Source organism: Pinus tabuliformis, chromosome 9, assembly GCF_031772625.1.
Source record: "Pinus tabuliformis cultivar Carrire ecotype Pingquan chromosome 9, CPIR1, whole genome shotgun sequence".
Lineage (NCBI taxonomy): Eukaryota > Viridiplantae > Streptophyta > Pinopsida > Pinales > Pinaceae > Pinus > Pinus tabuliformis.
Genome location: NC_142307.1, coordinates 1,454,833,785 through 1,454,855,491, shown reverse-complemented (window position 1 = coordinate 1,454,855,491; position 21,707 = coordinate 1,454,833,785). Strand labels below are relative to the sequence as shown.

Below are 21,707 nucleotides of genomic sequence, written 5' to 3'. Positions count from 1 at the left end.
TGTTGAGGTTAGTGATCCTTTGAATGAGCTGACATGGAAGGATACTCTATTCCTTTAGGGGGAAGTCTAATAATGATAAAATTAGATAACATAATTTATTAATGTCCAACAAACGACCACAACAGTAGGTCAATGGGACTAATGCTTAGATATTTTAAATATTGATTTACATATGGTGAGTGTATGAGACTACATGAGGACAATGTTGCATGAAGCGGGGACAAAGCGGGGACGTTTTTTGGAAGCGGGGACGCGGAAGCGTCATTTTCCAAAAATCTAGGAAGCGAAGCGTCTGCGGAAGCGTTTGCTATATATATATATATTTTATTGCATTTATACTCAAAACAAACATCCCAAATACCAAATTAGTTGTAGAAGACATGAAAACATGCATATTTTTGCATAAATCAAGATAGATATAGCATCCATTGTACATTAATGATTAATTATTCGAGCATCAACCATTTAGATGCATCAACCATCTAGAATCTAGATTCTTCTCCTCTTGTCTAGCCTTTGCCTCTACCTCGATTGTCTAGGGTATTAGTCAACATTGCCCAATTTTTATCAAACTACCTAATTCAAGACTTAAAATATGGTAGAAAAAGCTTAACATCCTTGATCGATGATTTTGAGTTGATTGAAAGGTAATTTTTTGCTAAGGGTGTGACAAAGGAGTTCAACAATTAACATCACCAACACTAGGGTACATATAGGGCTTGGTGCTCTTGATTAAATGCTAATCGCATACCTTCATACTTGATATAATCTAATGAAATGCCACAATCCCATTGATCCTGAATTCCTGAAAACTGTTAAGTCTGCTGAATTTTGAATAGGATATGAAATTCTATTTTCTCCATATGAAGTCCAATGAGGCTGGAACCACTCTCAAACATCCTGAGTCATTTCATGGTAATGTTAAAAATTTAATTAAAAGGATGAAAATGAAAAATAAAGGAGAATGTCACTTTTACTTTAGGAATTTAACATTACCGTGAGGGAGAGTCTACTATATTTATATATATATTTTTTATACTTTTTTTTTGCCTTCATTCCTCACCCTAACCCAAGGTGGACCCACCCCAACAAGGAAACTCACCAAAAAATAAAAATAAATCTATTTTTTTAGGCCGTGCGACACTTTTTCCGGAAGCGTACGCTTCGCCTTCCGAAGCGCCACGCTTCGTACGGCCGAAGCACTGTACGAAGCGCGCTTCGGAGGTCTAGAAGCGTGCTTCCGAGCCACGCTTTGGAAAATTCTAGGAAGCGGCAAAATCGAGCGGAAGCGTGCTTCTGAATTTCGGAAACGCGCTTCCGCCGAAGCTTCCTAGACGCTTCCGCACAAGACGCGCTTCCGGGCTTGGAACCAGGGGGGGGGCGCTTCGTGCAACATTGCATAAGGAGAGTGTCAAATTTATTGACGAGAAGGTTGAAGAAGCACACGTGGAGGACTATACTACCAATGGTAACCTACTTAGTTTTGAAGATAATCAGTGGATGATGAACAAATTGAGAACAAGCACAAGAGGAGCTCTAGCGTTAGTAGCAACTTTGACATGAGACTTAGAGACATCACCAAAGAAGACTTTCTATTTATTTCTTGAGTAGGACATTGAAGCATAGCGCAGGGGGGTAGATGTAAAAAGTTCTTATGATCTGTTTTGTGTTGATTTGGGGTAGCATCAGATGTGCTCTAGCCTCGAAAATTGATGGAGAGGCTAAAGCACATGAGATCTCCTAAAGCACATGAGATCTCCAATACCCAGAAATGGTTTGGGCAGATTCTAAACAGTTTGGGAGATATTAAAATAATTTAACATTTTAATGGAGTCCCTAAGTCTAAACTTAGGAAAAATAAAATATTAATGTGAATTAATATAAAACTGTGTTAGAAGGGTCCAAAAGTCATGGATCAAACCATAGTTAATCTTAGCCGTTGATTAGGGACTTAATCTCAGCTGATGATTTGTCAACGAGAAAAGTATAAGAGGAGGCTTGAGGGTCACTTGGAGGACACACTGAGGCAGATCAGTCCGTTCAATTTCTAGAGCGGGGTTAGCTGAGAAATTCGAACTAGTGATCTGGTGAGCAGTCAGGAGGCAACAAGTACGGAACAGAGAGAAGGGATCAATTGCTGGAGACCAACGTTGAGGTAGGAGAGGTAGACGCAGGGCATTTCAGGCAGACACAGAGGAAGTAGGAGACTGCGCAGTCATTAGAGGGCCTGCGTGGGTGACGCAGAGGAAGTAGGAGATTGCGCAGTCACTAGAGGGCCTGCGTGGGTGACGCAGAGGAAGTAGGAGACTGCGCAGTCACTAGAGGGCCTGCGTGGGTGACGCAGAGAGGCCCAGGGCTGATGCAGTCAAGCAGAGGTTGACGCAGAGTGTCTGGGAGCCATGCAGAGGCCAGCCAAGCTGACTCTGGGACTAGGAGAAGTGCTGGAGAATTTTTCTCTCTGTGGGTAAGCCAGTTTGGCACCCTGTTGTACTGAAGAATTGTTGAATAATAAAATCTTCCCTTGTTGCATCGGTTTTCCCACATTGGGTTTTTTCGGGGAATATTGTCCAAAATATTTGCGTCAATGTGTTGATTCTTGTACATGTGTCTGTTTCTGTATTACGGTTTGATATCTGCAGCAAAATTTATTTTAATGTTTATTGAAGGAATTTCATAAATAAGTTATTGAAGAATAAGTAGGAAAAGTAAATCGGATGTTGCAGTGATAGAATTTTCACATTTTGTACTATAACTCTTTTCCCTTTAGTGACTTGTAAATGTGGTTGATGGAATAAATATTCCATGTGATCAATTTATTTGTTACATTATGCTTAAGTGATGAGATAAATCGTGAGTCCATTACTGTGAAGATATCATTAGGTGGTCCTATTAGAAAGTCTTAATTTCTTTGGTAAAGGGTTGGTGATAGCCATTTATTCAAAGTTGCTTTAGGAGTTGTTAGTTCTTATAAAGGCTTGTTAAGAACTTTGTTGAGATTAGTGACCACTTGAAAGAGTTAAGAACAAAGGAATTAAGGGAAACTGAAAATGGATATTCATAGATATCAACAATTAATTGATGTATAATGAATGTAAGGGACTACGTATGAAGATAATCCAATATATCATTGACAAGAATGAACATGCGCAGGTGGAGAAATATTTTTTACTTGTTACTTGACGAGGATGATCACTTATTTCTTGATTGTTGGAATTTCTAAGTTTAAATCGTTAGAAATTCTTCGTGTACTATTTGGTTTATTTCTTCCTACTTGTTTAATTACTTAACAAGTTATTTACCATGTAAATACTGAAAATAAACACAAGTACACTATCAACATCTACAAATCATCAACTGAACGAAAACAAGCACACAAGTGACACCGTTATTTTTGGACCAATGTTCCCGGAAAAACCCAATGCGGGAAAACCGGTGCAACTATTCAGAGGGTTTTATTATTATGCGGTTTTCAGAATATAACCAGGGTGCCAGAAATGGCTCACCCAACAGAGAATGCCCTCGGCAGTAGTACCTCTCCTTGGAGACAGATATTCTGGCTGAATAATCACCGATGAATGATCCCACAGCAACAATTGCAACTCCCACTGCTCTACGTCACTCTGATAGGGACTATGTCACCCTATCCGGCTCACCAGCACTCAATCTTTCCCACGAAATCCTTCCAACTTTGTCTCTTGGCCCTGCGTCATCTCTGCTAGCCTTTGTGTCAGCCCCTAGACCCTCTCCGTCTCACACGCTGACCTCTCATAGCTCTGCGCAACTCCTGGCTGCCTCTACGTAGCACCCAGATGCCTCTGCGTCAACCTCTCTGGGCTTTGTGCTGTCTCTCTGGTACCAACTCTGCCTCTTTGCTATGTATTCACTGCCCCTCGCTGCTGATCACTGATTCTATCTCTCTTAGCAAACCCCGCTCTAGAGAATAGAATGACTAATCACTCTGGTGTATTCTTCAACTGACCCTCAAGCCTCCTCTTATACTTTTCTCGTTGGTCCATCAGTGACCGAGATTAAATCTCTAATCAACGACTAAGATTAGATTTGGCTTGATCCATGACTTTTGGAACCTTCTAACCTAGTTTTATATTAATACCCATTAATATTTTAGTTTTTCTGAGTTTAGACTTAGGAACTCCATTAAAAATATTAATTATTTTAATATCTCTCAAACCGATTAGAATCTGCCCAAACCATTTTTGGGTCTTGGGGATCTCATGCGCTTTAGCCTCTCCACCAGTTTTCATGGCTAGAGCACATCCGATGCTACCCCAAATCAACACTTCCTCTTAGTGAGGACTGTGCTCTAGTAATACTCCACATTGAGCATTGCCCTGATTATCTGGCATCGGTCCCTGTGCTGATGCTAGGCCTCCCTGCCCAACATCCTTTGCACTGCTGCATCCTGTACTGCTACGCATGGCCCTGCCACTACCACTGCTGCATCCGTACGACAACTCCCTCTGCATCCGTGCTGCTACTAGTTCATCCTCCCAGCACTGCATCCCCTCTCATCATGCTGCATTGTGCCATCGCATACTACTACTGCACTGCAACTCAGTCATTGAGAAGTAAATAACTGATCCACCCAACCTCTGACATCCCTGTCAGGCTAGAAACACTCCCGATGCTGAAGCTTTCTTTGCCGCTAACAAGTGCTCCCTCTACTGACCTATGCGCTGCTGCAACAACTCCCTGCATTTCACACTGTTGCACACCTCTCTGTGCCATCTTGCACTGGTGCAACACTCCCGTGCCTCTCGCACTGTTGCAACTTGCTAGCCTTGCGCTGTCCGGGGACTCTTGCACTATAGCACTCTCTGTCGCTCCATCCGCATCCATCTCTATCGACATCCTCCAGTCCTGCTACTCCTCTTCGGGGCTCCCGTATCAAGGTATAATCCAAGAGGTTGGGTACCTCAAGGATCCTGCCCCTCATCGTCTGTAGTCCATCAGAATACGACTCGATGTCTCCCCATTTCTTCTTAAGTGGCACATGAGCACTCATGGCACAATCGTCCTCTTCCTCAACTTCTTTCTCCGCCTTTGTAGGCGCTGCCTTTGAGTCCGAAGCCTCTCCCTTGCTCTTCTTCCTAGGACACTGGTTCACAAAATGACCTAGTTCCCCACAATGGAAGTACTTGACCTTGCAGAGGTCCTTCTTCTTCCTCTTCTCCTGCTTTCTCGCAGATGCTAGAGTTGCATCCTTTTCTTCCTCCTTCTTGATTCTGACCGCTTTGCCGCTACTCCCCGCCTTGGTCAGCCGTCTGATCTCTTCTTGACGAAGAGCCGCCCACAGTTCTTCCCAATCTGGAAGACTCATCCTGCCCAGTATGCTCTGGACAAATACCTCCCAATCCTCGGAAACTGCGTTTAGTGCGGTCCTCACCATCAATTCCTTATCCAGCGTGGCCCCTATGGAAGTTAGCTAGTCACTGATCTCCTTCAAGCGACCGAGGAAGACATCTATTTGCTCTCTCTTTTGCATCTGGTATGCCCTTAGTTGATTCTCTAGGAGCATCTTCCTCTGCACGGAAGTATGTTGGTAGAATGTCTTCAAAGCATCCCACATCTCGTTTGTCGTTTCCTTCTCGGCATTATGTGGTACCACATGATCCTTGACCTCATCAAGGATGATGCACTTAGCCTTCACCATTGCCTCCTCATACCTTTCATTAGCTATCGGGTCAACTGAGACAACTATCACTCTCGTGACGAAGCCCTTGAGGCGATGTCTGTCTAGAATGGACATGATCCTAGCCTTCCAGACCACAAAGTTGGACGCTTCGTCCAGCCTATCCTAATCTCTCAGTCCATTCACAACCATCTCGCTACTCTTCTTTCGACTCCTCCGAGTCTCTCTACTTCCCTCTTGGAAGTCCTCTATTGGACTCCTGTTGAGTCTCTCAACATCCCATCTGGAAGTTCTCGGTTCGACTCCCACCGAGTCTCGATTTCCCTTCTGGAAATCTCTTTGCCAACGTCAAGTTTCCCCACTTCGATCGTTTGTGCAACTGCACCACTGATCCGGATTCCTTGGCTAGAAATCCGCCTTGGCAACAACTCCCTCCACCTTGGTCTTGCCCTGTTAGGTACTGTTCTTACCATAGTACCCCACCAGCTTCGCTCCACAAATTACCCACAACCTCCTATACCCCAACAACTGAAGGATTGAGCCACTTGGCTCTACGCAATCCCAATATCGGCAGATCAGCTCCCCCGGCAACTACGTCAACCCTATTGGCCTCTGCGTGGCTTTGCATGACCCTGATTCTGCCTCCCTTAGCTTCTGCATTGTCTTTCTCTAGCCCAGAATGATGAGGTAGTCCCTCTGTGTCACTCCTTCCTCTGTCGCCTTCTGCAAGGATCAGCGCTGTCACTCGAGATAGATGAATCTGCTGCAAATGCTCTGCTCGGCTGATGCCCTCAATTTTCCTGTGATCTGCAACCATCCTTTGATACCATGTTGGAATTTCTAAGTTTAACTCATTAGAAATTCTTCTTGTACTATCTGGTTTATTTCTTCCTACTTGTTTAATTACTTAACAATTTATTTACCATGTAAATACTGAAAATAAACACAAGTACAGTATCAACATCTACAGATCATCAACTGAAAGAAAACAAACACACAAGTGACATCGTTATTTTTGGACCAATATCCCCGAAAAAACCCAATGCGGGAAAATTGGTACAACTATTCAGAGGGTTTTATTATTATGCAGTTTCTAGAATACAACCAGGGTGCCAGAAATGGCTCACCCAATAGAGAATGCCCTCGACAGTAGTACCTCTCCTTGGAGACAGATATTCCGGTTGAATAATCATCGGATGAACGATCCCATAGCAACAATTGCAACTCTCACTGCTCTGCGTCACTCTGATAGGGACTACATCACCCTATCCGGCTCACCAGCACCCAGTCTGTCCCACGAAATCCTTCCAGCGCTGCCTCTTGGCCCTGCGTCAGCTCTGCTAGCCTCTGCGTCAGCTTCTGGAGCTTCTGCGTCAACCCCTAGACCCTCTGCGTCTCACACACTGGCCTCTCCTGTCTCTGCGCAGCTCCTGGCTGCTTCTGCGTAGCAACCAACTACCTCAGCGTCAACCTCTCCGGGCTCTGCGCTGTCTCTTTGGTACCAACTCTGCCTCTTTGCTATGTATTCACTGCCCCTTGCTGCTGATCATTGATTCTATCTCTCTTAGCAAACCCCGCTCTAGAGAATAGAATGACTGATCACTCTGGTGTATTCTCTAACTGACCCTCAAGCCTCCTCTTATACGTTTCTCGTTGGTCCATCAACGGCTGAGATTAAATCTCTAATCAACGGCTAAGATTAGATTTGGCTTGATCCATGGCTTTTGGAACCTTTTAACCCAGTTTTATATTAATACCCATTAATATTTTATTTTTCATAAGTTTAGACTTAGGAACTCCATTAAAAATATTAATTATTTTAATATCTCCCAAACCGGTTAGAATTTGCTCAAACCATTTCTAGGTCTTGGAGATCTCATGTGCTTTAGCCTCTCCACCAATTTTCATGGCTAGAGCACATCCGATGCTACCCCGAATCAACATTGATCAAGATGATCAAGTGTAGAAGGGGGGTACATGTTAGCCCCAAAACAGTTATCATGGTCTATTTTGTTTTGTCTTATTTTTTCGTCCTCTAGTTATTTATAAATGTGGTTGATGGAACGACGATTATATGTTAATGATGCAATCTCTTTATTACTTATGAGTTGGTCATGAATTAAGTCACAAGGTCACGAGGAATTCCTTATTACCAAGGCTTACTTGGGTGAACGGTTTTGTCCCAATTGTCATATCCATGGTCCTTTATGTGTACAGAGGACACTCCCCTTTTCCAGTTGAGTTATCATCACATGTTCAGGTAATATTATTGTATATTTTTTTGTCATACATTCATCTCAGGATAGAGTCTTGCTTGAACATGAGCTTAATGCCATTTTCTGTGTTCTTAAGGGTACTGCTATGATTGTTCTTTTTGTCATGTTTATTTAAGTCACGCAGACACATTTTTTCAGTTTATTTTTTCATTATTGTTGCTGTAAACCTATGAGTTCAGATGAAATTCTCATTTCACACACATGGCTTAAATGTGGCTGCTAGTCTCATTTGCTTTTCAACAAGTAATAAATGTTTTTGTACCTTTCGGAGACAAATATGCCATCACTTTTTTATCCTTCTTTCCATAAGGGATAAAGACTTTTTAGAATAGAATTTTGTGCTGGATGAGAATTTACACCATAATTTGGAAGGTTCTAACATGACATTCGTTTTGTTTGAAGGTACGGGGTATTTGCAATACAATGTTTCATTTCCAAGACAAGATTCCACCAATTAACTATGTAACAAACATTGCTTCAAACTTAGAGGTAAGTAATCCTTTGTTGGTTTCAGTTCTTTTTATGTACAGATATTGCCTAATTTTGAATGGCTATTAGGTCCACAATTTCTGTCTTGTTTATTGTCATAGCATATACTATCATCATTTTCTTTGTTATCTATCTCACTTCTATTTTATTTACAATGAGAAATTTGAATATAATCTACAATGATTCCCTTTTATGAGGAGCTATGCATACTTCTTTCATGATCTCTTCTGAAAATTTTCAAGAATCAAATGATATTTGATCTACAGTTAAGTCTCTTACCCTTCACATATTCAAAGAAAAGAAATTGAAGCAAGAAGCAAAACTGACAAGGAGAATAACATGGATATCATTTTTTTGGTCAAAATAAATTTAAACATTTATAAACACTAACAATAAGCACACACAGTGTGGATATACCAAGACACCCAATTACAACAGCTAACATGCTTAGCACATCTAAGTTATAACTTATCATATGTTCATACATGAGAAATGAAATAAAATTATACTCGTGTCCTTGATCAATATGCATATCTATATGCATGTATGTATGTGTATATATGGATGTTTATGTGTGTTCATTAGGACAGAAATACAAATTAGTTTGCAAGTTAAATGCAATTAGGGTCTGCTAGATACTTATCGTAAAAATGATATATACCTAAGCTAAGGATAGGTGTAAAACACTATATTAGAAAATGAAGAGGGAAATGATATCTAAAATATTGATGGGCTCCAGATCTCCTACTTATTAATGCTACAAAATCTCAAGAGTACACTTTATCTTTATCAATTTGGGTGTGTAAGCTTCAAGATATCATGCACTCTATATTCAACTACAAAGGTGTGGTAGTTGGGAGAACACTATCTATAAAAATGCCTAACATTGGCTTATGCAAACCTGATTTGACTTGAATAAAAAGTAGCTTGACTAGCTGTGAATTGATAAATTTAGAGCAACTATGTGAGCATTTTACGATGAGCCCATAGTGGTAACTGGTGGAACGGTGGTGTTCAGAAACACCCTTAAATAGTGAAGCACATCTTAATAAAAAGATCCCAAAGAGCATAATGTGCATATTGTTCATTGTCAAATGAGGCTAGAACCTCACCAATAAATAGTCTTTGGGTTTTCCTCTAAGACCCCAAAGTGTGGGACCGCAATAATTGCAATAACCACTAAACTGTTCAAAACAATATATGAAATGGTCCCAAAGGTCCCACAAATGCCTCAAGTTGGTTTACATTAAATATTCTCACATCCTTTCTTAAACGCAACTTGGAGGATGTCTAAAGGTGGCGTTATCTCAACACCACCCATTAATTGTTGAAATTCTGGTGTTCTATGCTGTAACAATCACTTATTACAAAACCTCTTTATGCTGCAATATTAGATAAACAATTGTAGATAGAACATAAATCAAATGCACAATAGAAGACAACCAAAATTACAATGAGACATGGAGAATTTAAGTCCAATGACCAGGGCAAAACCCACAAGGGGAAAACCCAACCAGATTCTTCTTCTATTAGAAATCAATTGTTCAGCAGAGATACAAAGTACAATGAGAGATCAAGAGAATGAGTAAGTTCACCCAAATCTGAACAAGATGTAGCATGAAGATCACTGGTAGCAGCAACACATGCTCACACTGAATCAACCTTCCCTTCAACTAAATCAGCACTGAAACACTGAAGCACTGAATCAACCTTGACTCACCAAGTTCTGCTCTTACCCTCCAAGTCTCTCTCACAATCTTCTTTAACTCTCTCCACCTCTTTCTCAAGTTCAAATTCTTCTTTCACAATGCACAGGTAATGAGGGGAGAAAGAATGGGGCACATGTATATAGGAGGAGCAATGAATCCATGCCATAAAGGAGTAACTCGCATGCCACGAGAGAGAGTAACATATGCCAATTTAGGAAGAGTAACTTTAGCCATTATGGAGAGAGACAATGCATGCCTTCAATGGATGAATCTCGCATGCCTTGAGTGTAACTCATGTCATTAAGGAGGTACACATGCCTTTGAAACTTATGCTTTTAAGAGAGAGTGTAACATATGCATTAAAAGGTGCGTAAGAGGAATCTTTTATGACATGCTTTTATTGAGTGTAAGAGAATCTTTTATGACGTGCTTTAATGAGTGAAAGAGAGTGTAAGAGAACATTACTGAGAGCCATGATTGAGTGCCTTGAAATTTCTTTTAATAATAATAATAATATCTTAAAGAGAATAATAATAATATTGATGATAAAATATTAAGTCGAGATTGAACTATTAGGATTGATTAATTATAAGAAGTGATTTTTCATCAACAATACCTATTTACCAATTGATGCAAGGTGATTTACTATCTTGAGCCTTACTATTTTTAGACTTTCTATTTTTAGAAATTCATCCTTGAGCTACCAATTTTCAACATTAATGACAACTTCTTGCAGAGAACCTCTTTTAGTTTTGTTTGAAGCACCACGAAGTCTATAGGGCATTCCTAGGTGCCAATGGAAAGTACTACACCCTCTATGATTCCATTAGGCCCAATAGTATATCTGTCATCGATTTGGAATAATGTTTGGGTTTGTCTCAATTCACGAAGGCATACTTTGTTCATTGTTTCCTTCGTCATTACATTAATAATTTCCCTTAGATTGATCAATATGTTTTGAATCAATGTTCTATGCATGCAGACATCCATGATAGTACTAGGATCAAAATATTAGTGAGTGCTGAATTTTGACCACATTTTTATGAATATGATCATACATGATTGCATCTTTGAGCTCAACAAACTACCTTGCTGTCCATTTGATCGCACACCTCCCTATTCACTCGCTAATCTATAGCGGCCAACCAAATCATATTGTAAATGGGCTTGGTGAATTGCAAAATATACCTAGCATTTGCCCAAAAATGACCATCAATAATGGTGACCCCTACCTCTTGAAATTCATGTATATTAGATATGAATGCAACCTTGCCCTTCAAACCTTACAATGATTCACTTGAGACCATACTAGCCAATGTCTCTCTTATCTTCAAAAGGCACCTAAAAATGAGGTAATAGCTAGCAAATCTAGTCTTTACAACCTTAAGTATTTAATGTCCCCATTTTCAGTTTCTTTTATAGTACAACTAGGATGGATTTCTAGGGTACGTGATGGCCAGGTCACAAGCGCAGGATTACGTTATTAGACTTCCCAAAGGGGTTTTATGGGGTCTGATGACATTCGCTTGGCATATTCCATCATTAGGGTTAGTTTCTCACAACTTTCTTTTGGCTTCGTTGTATTCCGATAATCCCATAAAACGGGGTTATTATTGAGCCTAACTTAATTAATTATGCTTAAGGTGGCATTCTGGGAGGAATATTCGATGGAAAACCTTAGTGTAATAGCTCGTTGGAACCAGAACGAGAAGATCTACAGGATGGGATTATGAGAAGTGACTTCCAACAGCCAGAGAAAGTATGGTGGGTGATTTACCATTTTCCTAGATTAAAAGTGACTTTTATTAGTCACTTCATTAAATAAAAGAAGGAGAAAATGATTAATTGAAGGAAAAAGGCCAAAAGTGACTTAAGTAAAATAAAATAAAATTAAAAGTCACTTAGATGAAGTCAAGGGGGAGTTTCTAGAATAATACTAAAACAATCAAAATAAAATACTTCTAGAAGATTATAGATCTATTTATTGGCCCTTTAAAAGGAGGAGAATGAGATCATTTGGGACATCTTGGTTTTGTTGTTTATTTGTTGTAGTGAGGTTTGGAGAATGAAGTTCCCAGTTTCAGCAAGCCCCAGGACAAAAACCCTTGGGTTTCCATTGTGTGTATGTGTTGGACAAAACCCCAACACTCCTTGAGGAGACTTCATCCAGAAGTTTCATGGAGCTTCAGCGATATTGGAGTGAGGATCATTCAGATCCTCAACTAGTGCTTCATTTCTTTTTATTCCATCTCAACTATTTCTGTTGTAATAGCATATATCATATAAATAAAGCTAAGTTTCCAGTAATTGTTCCATTTTTCTCTAAATTTGTAGTGTTTTTTCTTCTAATTATCTCTGCTCTTCAATTTTGTGAAAATTGCTGTTGTTGTAAATTTTCAAAATTAAAAGAATTTGTTGTAAAATCCTTTTAAGTATCTCAAGTCTGCAATTAGTGAATGAATGATACTTGAAAACTTGCAATTGTGAGAACAATGAATAGTAGTCCTCCTTCAGGGCTGCATATGATGCTGCCTTTTTTTTTGGTTCGTAATACACAGTCCTCAATTATTTGGTCCTTATTCTACTGTGATCATTTTGTGAGGTCGACTTTATTTAGTGCTGCAAACATCTATACAAACTCGTGCCTGTAACAAATGATTTCATAGTTAGTTTGCACGCTATCTTGTAGCTTGAAATTTGAATAGAGCTAGGACTGAAGATTAATGTGACCCTTATAATTTATGCCACCCTCATTGAATCCTGCTATTTCAGAGAATCAAGTCTGTCATAATGATTGATTTAACTGGCTCGAGATAAATCCGGTATAGGTCAAGGAAAGTCTATTGCTTGAACTTAGACAGATCTTGATAAAAAATGATAACATCGAACCCCAAGAATAGCTGAGAGATAGTCTTGAAAAAAATGAGTAAGTTTCACTGGCCTACAGATAGATTAGTAATTTGAACGCAAGCCTTCACAAATCTGTGAGCCTAGAGGACTGCTGCAGAAGGTAATCAACAAAGCTATTTGCCCTAGCTAAAATAATCTCAATGAACCAGGATATGAGGCAACCTTTTACTACTTTTGCTGAATTGAGATGGACGCAAGCAATTTAACCTTATTACTGTCTTGTAGTGATGAATTTTTGCTTGGATTTTGTTTCCCTAGAGGGCCAAAGGTGTGCTTCCTACAACACAACGAATCCCAAAAGAAACACCCAAAACTCCCAACAGATTCCAGAGTGATTTGCCACAAAAATGCTATTCTTGTAAGAACTCAACGCAACCCTGAGCCAAAAACCCTGCCTTTTCTTTTGATAATTCACTACAGGGATCTATAACAAGTTGCTTCTCACCTGTGATTAATGACTGGCCCACACTCCTTTTAAAACTAGACTTCGCTTGGTCTGCAATGAATTTGGATGCACGGTATTAAGAGTACCGAAAAGCTACACAATTCAACTGTATGATGCTTCTGTGATAGTATCATCAATTGCTGCTTACTTTGATAAGGGTCAAGACCATAGTAGAGTTTAACATATAGCCTTAGGTGTCCACTTGTAATTAATCAACGAATCCCTAAATCAAAAACAAAATCAATAGAGTGCCATACATAATATCCTTGAGCTGTCAAATAAGCTTCCATTTTGTCTTTACAGAATACAAAACTTAATTCACTGAACATAGGAGTTAGACCATCTTGTTTCTCTTCGCCAATGGTAATAGAATCTGAAACTATGTCAATACCTGGAAGTACCTTTGATTCTTTTGAATGCTTGGCAACTTACTTCTTTGTTTTTCTCTTTGATTTTCCCACCTTTGTACTAAGAGATCTGCCTTCCAACTGTTAAGCTGCTACTAAAGAAACCTACTCTGATACCAATTGTTGGAAATACTAAGAAGGGGTGAATCAATAATTCTTTTTTTTTTTAACAGTAATGAGTACATTCCACTAGGCACAATCGGTAACTTCATAGAAACTGCTGCCACTATTCCACCATTAGTAGAATTATTTCATAAATGTCACACGGGCCAACATGTCTTCGGAGACTTGAACCCATGCTACTTGGGACAAAAATCGTGGACCATACCACTTGAGCTATGTTCCTTTGACAGTGAATCAATATTTTTATCAATTAGTATATTTTTAATTCCATAGAGCATTAATTGTTATTAGCATCAGATAAACATAAACACCATCAACACCATTGAACAATGCATAACAAATAGAGAGAATAGACACAGAGATTTTTAGGTGTAAACCCTTTCGGGACAAAATGTTAAAATTGGCAACTAGGGCCAAACTCCACCTTGGACAACTCATATGATGCAACTGATTTTTTTCTTGGATTCCTCTTTCCGAGAGGTGTAGGATTGATCCAAAGATCATCTCATCCTGACATGTACAAATGGAATAATGAATTTATTTCGTTTATGGACAAATTGTCAAGGTCGGCCAACAACTTAATGTAGGCTCAAAAGCCCAAAAGACACGTCTATTCATCCTCAACGTTGCATATAAATAGAAGGAGCATCTACCTCATTTGGACACTCATCATTCACACCTCGCTCTCATTTGATTGGGTCGTACACATTTCTGGGTAGCCTCTCTCTCCACATGTGCGAACGACAAGTCTGGAATTTTGTTTTGGGCATTGACCGAATTACAGAAGGGTTTGACCAGCGTTGACCGAGCTGCAATTGACTGAGTTTGATTGCATTTTTCTTGGGGAATATTCTATTTGGGCAGGCCGCATTTCTAGGCACAAAAATCGAGGCAATTTGAGCTGTTTGTCCAGTCTTGACTGCAAAAAAGTGGACTGCAGGTTTGACCTCTGCATTGACCGAGTTTGACTAATATTTTTCAGACTATTTTGCTGTTGGAGGCCGAGTTGACTGGGTTTGACTGAGCTGATTTGGAGGAAAAATTCTGCCACGTTGACTAGTGTTGACTTTTTGGTTAGGGCTTCCTATTGGCTGCTATTTGATTGGACAGATTTTGACTTTGATTAGGCAAGTTAATTTTGTATGTTGTACTCTCTCTTTGCTGAAATTTTGAAGAATAATAAGAAGAATTGATCAAAGGGTTTCCCCACATTGGGGTTTGTCCTTCGCATGCGCCACATCTTGTGTCCTCTTGTGTTGGCTCGTCTTCTACTATTTTTATTTATTTTCTATCTGCATGTACTATCATGTTAATGTGATTGCTAATCTAGAAATTGATATTGGGCTAATAAAAAAAATTGAAGTAAATTGCTCTTAAGCATAGAACATACCATTGTTACCTAAAATTAACATGGTATCAGAGTTGAGGTGAAGACAAAGCCCAAGCAAGAGTGAGAAGAGAAATCATTGAGATCTATTGATCAAGGACAAGATTCAATCGCCTCTTCATCCTACTTCAAATTTGATGACAAGCTTCATGTTAAGTCTAATTATCATACATCGAAGATGTCTCTTGATTTGACTTTAGAAGAGCAAGATGTTATGGACTATGTGCAGGGAAAGATTACTGAACCTCTTTCAAATGCACCGGAAGCCGCTAAGACAAAGTACAAGAAAGGTGAAGTCAAAGCCAAGAAGATCATCAGGGATTCTATTCATAAGCATTTAGTTAATTTCCATCTTCGATTTGAACACATCAAAGGAGATATATGACAGGTTGGTTGGCATGTTCAAAGCTAGCAATGCAAACCAAGTCCTCTTTCTCAAGAACAAATTGAAGGACATAAAGAAGGGAAGAGGTGAAGATATTCAATCCTACTTCATGAGGATTATTGAGATAAAAAATGATCTACTTTCAATAGGAGAAGTTATTGCTGATAGGGAACTCACTCTCATTTCCCTTGGAGGATTCCCTTGTGAATGGCACGTGTTCAACACTACTATCCTTAACAACGATAGGATTCTAGGTTTTGAAGAATTGCTGACTAGATGGTCTTAAGAAGAGACAAGGATGATGGAAATGGACATGCCTTCAAATAGGAATGATCCTACTGCATTCTCTGCTCATGCTAAAAAGAAGAACAATGCAGGTTCAAAGAAGCAATGTCAAGGAAGACCGAGATTCAAAAATGGAGGGAAGGGAAGATGCTTCTTTTGTAACAAGTTTGGCCACTATGCTAGGGAGTGTCCTAATAGAAGGGACACACCTCATGATGATGACAACCACAACAACAATTTCAAGGGCAACAACAATCAAAGGAATGGTAGATTCAACAACAAAGGAAAAAGGAATGCTCCCGTTACTCAACATGGAAATGGTCGACCTCCCAAAAGATCAAGAAACTCTAGGTATGGTGAATCTAATGTTGTTGATAACAAGCAAAAATAATTTTATCTTATATCTGCCATCTTTGCTGCCTCTCCTTCGCATACCTTGGGAAATTGGGCGATTGATAGTGGTGCCTCAAGGCACTTCACTGGGTATAAGGAAGCTCTTTAAAATCTGATAGAAAAGGATACAAATTTGGAAATCATTCTTGGGGACAATGCCACCTATCTCGTGAAGGGGGTTGGGAATGTTACTCTTCAATTGAATCAAGGTAACACCATTCATCTACAAGAAGTTCTATATGTACTTGATCTAAAGAAGAATCTGGTATCTATCTCGGCCATGGAAGACAAAGGATTGAAGGTGGCATTCATTGATGGAAAGGTACGTGTTTGGAAAAGGAATTTCAAAGATGCATTTACTCTTGGATTCAGGGTTGATAGCCTATACAAGTTGGAGGAAGCCCATTGGGAGCTGTGTCTTGCGACACATCTCTCCAATCCGAATTATGGCACTGGAGGTTTGCTCATTTACATTATAAGGCTCTGCCTGATGTGAAGAAGATGGTGACAGGTATGCCCGAATTTAAAGTAGAACGTGAAGGTGTTTGTCAGGGATGTGCAGAAGGAAAACATACTAGGGGACCACTCTCCTCAAGTGATAGCAAGACTACCGACACATTTCAATTGGTTCATTCTGATCTATTTGGTATGATGCCCGTGACATCTTTGGGAGGATATTTATATTATGCTATCTTTGTGGATGATTTCTCTCGCAAAACTTGGATATATTTCTTGAAGAAGAACGACGAAGTATTCTCATGGTTCCGTTCTTTCAAAGCCTTGGTCAAAATTTAAGCCGAGAAGAAGATCAAAATATTGAGGGCCGATAATGGAACCAAATATGAATCAAATGAGTTCAATGACTATTATAGAGAAGCTGGCATTAAGAGGGAGACTACTACCGCATATACTCTTGAGAAAAATGGTGTTTGCTGAAAGGAAGAACCGTTCTATTATAGAAGCCACTCGTGCAATGCTTCATGATCAAAGCCTTTCGAATTTCTTATGGGTGGAAGCTGTCAACATTGCTATGTATGTTCAAAATAGATGCCCTCATCGAGCATTGGACTCCAAAACTCCCGAAGAAGTTTTCACCGATAAGAACCCTGATGTTTCTCACTTTAGAATTTTTGGTAGTCCCGTATATTTTCATTTGCCGCAAGAAAAGAGAAGCAAATTGGAAGCATCTGGGAAGAAAGGAACATTTGTGGGTTACAGTGAAACTTCTAAGGCATATAGAATCTATGTGCCTGGTCAAAGAGAAATGGAGATAAGTCATGATGTCACCTTTGATGAAGATGTTTCCCTTGGAACGATTAGTAACCTTCCTATTCCAAGGAAGGACAAAGAAGCAGATTCAGGAAATAAGGGAGAACCACAGGATGAGCTGATGCCCGATGTTGAAGGACCAATCGATCCCATTGATCCACCTCCTCATGAGCCCTCCTCCTCAAAAAGGAGACCCTCATGGCTTAGGGAAACTCTCGAAGATGCCGAGAGACATGTTGCTCCAAGGAGGACATTTCGTGAAAGTAAGAAGCTGAATAGGTACCAAGGGTACTTCACTGCGATGAGCACCATTGTTCAATCTCAGCCTTGCACATTCGAAGAAGCTGTGAAGCACCAAGTTTGGAAGGATGCTATGAACAAGGAGTATGAGTCGATTATGAAGAATGATGTCTGGGATTTGGTCCTTAGACCCAAGGACAAATCTGTTGTCACCTCAAATGGCTCTACAAGGTCAAGCATGGAGCTAATGGAAGTGTTGAAAAGTTCAAGGCCAGATTTGTTGCTCGAGGTTTCTCTCAAAAGGAAGGTGTGGACTACGATGAGATATTTGCACCTGTTGCCCGATATACCACCATCCGTTCGATTATAGCCCTTGTTGCCTCGCAAGGATGGAATCTACACTAGATGGATGTCAAGACAACCTTCTTGCATGGTTCAATTAGGGAGGAAGTCTATGTAGAACAACCCGAGGGGTTCGAAGTTCACGATCGTCAGACACATCTATGCAGGCTGAAGAAAGCCCTCTATGGGTTGAAGCAAGCTCCCCGAGCTTGGTATGAGAGGATCGACAACTATCTGATGAAGTTGGGTTTTACAAGAAGTGAAGCTGATCCAAACCTTTACCTTAAGGTTGAGAATGACAAACCTCTCATCTTGGTACTTTTTGTGGACGATCTCTTTCTGATAGGTGAAAACCCTCTTATTCATCAATGTAAGAGGGAGTTGGCTTCCGAGTTTGAAATGAAGGACCTAGGACTGATGCATCATTTTCTAGGGTTGGAGGTCTGGCAAAAGGCAGCTGAGATTTTCCTTTCTCAATGAAAATACATTGTGAAGCTACTTGAAAGATTTGGGATGGTGGACTGCAAGTCTGTGACTACTCCGATGGAACTTAACTTCAAGAAGTTATGCAAAAGTGCTGCTGGGCCCGATTTGGGAAATCCTTCTGAGTATCATCAACTCGTGGGGGGCCTGATGTTTTTAGTGAACTCCCGTCCGGACATATGTTTTGTAGTGAATACATTGAGTCAGTTTATGGTCCAGCCTCATCACATACGTTGGATTGCTGCCAATAATCTCTTGAGATATGTCCGGGGTACAATCCCCTATGGATTGAGATACAGTGTCGAGAATGTAACGCTCCATGGTTATTTTGATGCTGACTAGGCTGGCAGTGTGGTGGATCGTAAAAGCACATCGAGATGTTGCTTCTCTCTAGGTTCTGCTTCGATATCCTGGAGGAGCAGGAAGACGAAGTCAGTTGCTTTGAGCATCGCTGAGGCCGAATATATTGCTGCTAGTATGGCTTCCTGTGAAGCTGTTTGGTTGAGGAAGCACTTTAGTGAGCTGTTTGAACTTTGGGCATGTGCTGGATACCACCATGATCTTTTGTGATAACCAAAGAAGGATTCATCTTTCTGAGAATCCCGTGTTTCATGACCGCTGCAAGCATATTGATATCAGGTACCACTTTATTCGGGATATGGTACAACGAGGAGCAATAAGGCTCCAACGTTGACCGCAGAAAAGCTGATTGCAGGTTTGACCTCTGTGTTGACCGCATAAAAGTTGACTGCAGGTTTGACCTCTGCGTTGACCGAGTTTGACTGATATTTTCCGGACTGATTTGGATTGCTATTGGAGGCCGAGTTGATTGGGTTTGATCGAGCTGATTTGGAGGAAAAATTCTGCCATGTTGACCAGCGTTGATTTTCTGGTTAGGGCTTCCTGTTGATTGCTATTTGACTGGACAGATTTTGACTTTGATTGGGCAAGTGAATTTTGTATATTGGACTCTCTCTACTGAACTTTTGAAGAATAATAAGAAGAATTGATTAAAGGGTTTCCCCACATTGGGGTTTGTCCCTGGCATGCAACACATCTTGTGTCCTCTTGTGTTGGCTTGTCTTCTACTGTTTTTATTTATGTTCTATCTGCATTTACTGTCATGTCAATGTGATTGCTAATTTGGAAATTGACATTGGGCTAATAAGAAAAATTGAAGTAAATTGCTCTTAAGCATAGAACATACCATTGTTACCTAAAATTAACACAAAAAATACCAAACTCTTCTTAATATTGGTCTTCAATAAGATTTACATCAAGTTTTCAGCTCCAACTGAAGGAAGCTCCGACCCCTTGGTTTACAGGCTCCAACCCCTTGGTTTACAAGCTCCAACCTGTAGGATGCTCGAACGCCGTGTTTACCAACTGCAACTGGGAGGACACTCTGAAGCCCTAGTTTACAAGCTCCAACATGAAGGACGCTCCAACACCCTGTTCACCAGCTGCAACTGAATAGACGCTCCAATGCCCTGTGCAAGCTACAACATGCTCTAGCACCACCTTGCTACCCTGAAGTGTTCTTAAACTCCAACTTGAAGGAGACTCCACTCTCTTGCCTTGCACCACCCGACCACCCTGATCAGTCAGCAGATCACATTTCACAATTTTCAGACTGGATCCACCTGTGCTCTGAATCGATACAAAAGAACTGCAATACAATCTCTGTCAATCAAATATTCCTCTGCACATCAACCTCTAGTTGTCAATGTCAACCACTTCTATCTCTGTCGAAACTGCATGTCAAATGCTAGCTTCACAGCTATAACCAACACTGCTTGTCGTATAGATAAATCTGTTAATAACTCAAGTAGAAGTATGTGCAATCATGAACACAATAATCTGCAGCGTATCTGCTCTGGCATCACAAACTTGTAATACTGTCATTGCTCTTACTGTTTACTGGTTCTCACGAGCACAAACCTAGATACCACCAATCTGTCCTGTGCTGAGCCTTTAACTGTCCCAGCTGTTGCAACAAAAACATACAAGCCCCTTCTGCTGTCTCAAATCCTTGGCACTGTCACAATTCTCAATTCACATCACAATAAATGCCATTTATCAGCAAGGTCATAGTCAAATCACTATTACTGTCAATCATCAAGGTTATCTGTTAGTATCAAGGTTAATGTTGTTGTAGGGACATACTGTCATAAATATTACTATGTATCACACTATCTCAAACAGTCCAAACCTTGGCTGCTGCTTTCCAATTTCCAACAAGCTACCAATACTGCGACTTACTGTCATATACCATATGTATCAATGTCAATTCAAGCTTTCACAGTTATCCTTCCTGCAAACTCTGGCACACATTCTTTGTACACCCAGTCCACTGTCACTGCTCAACATCAGTACATAAATACCTCTTCTTCATTGCCTATCACATGCTACAAAGAAAAATCCTAGCACAATCCAAGATACCAAATCTGCTCTTGTTTAACCATAGCAATAAATTTCTGTGTTGACAACTCTGCAAAACAGGACTAATACTGTTTATGACCAGATGAACTTTGAGCCAGACTGCTTCATGATGCTTTGCCGCTTTGAGAATGATTGAAGAAACAAATAATGAGTCTTCTTACAGCTGGACAACTTCAACAGATGCAAGAGAATAATGATACTTTTCTACTGTTATCATTGTCCAGATCCCATGAGATATTCAACAATATCTGCCACTGTGCTAGGTTACACTTTCAAATCCTTTAACTGTCTCAAGTCTGCAATTAGTGAAAGAATGATACCTGAAAGCTTGCAATTGTGAGAACAATGAATAGTAGTACTTCAAGGCCGCATACGATGTTGCGTTTTTCTTTTGCTTCATAATGCACAGTCCTCAATTATTTGGTCCTTATGCTACTGTGATCATTTTGTGAGGTTGACTTTATTTGGGGCT

At 40.1% G+C, this 21,707-nt stretch overlaps 1 protein-coding gene across 1 annotated transcript in view; it reads left to right on the top strand.

Annotated features, from left to right (window-relative positions):
• Positions 1 to 21,707, top strand: part of LOC149154063 (insulin-degrading enzyme-like 1, peroxisomal) — a 474,120-nt gene that overhangs the window by 184,779 nt on the left and 267,634 nt on the right. Inside the window, exon 13 of the mRNA XM_089445838.1 lies at positions 8,329 to 8,415. Within this exon, the coding sequence (XP_089301964.1) occupies positions 8,329 to 8,415 (87 nt within the window). The remainder of the gene's footprint in view (positions 1 to 8,328; positions 8,416 to 21,707) is intronic.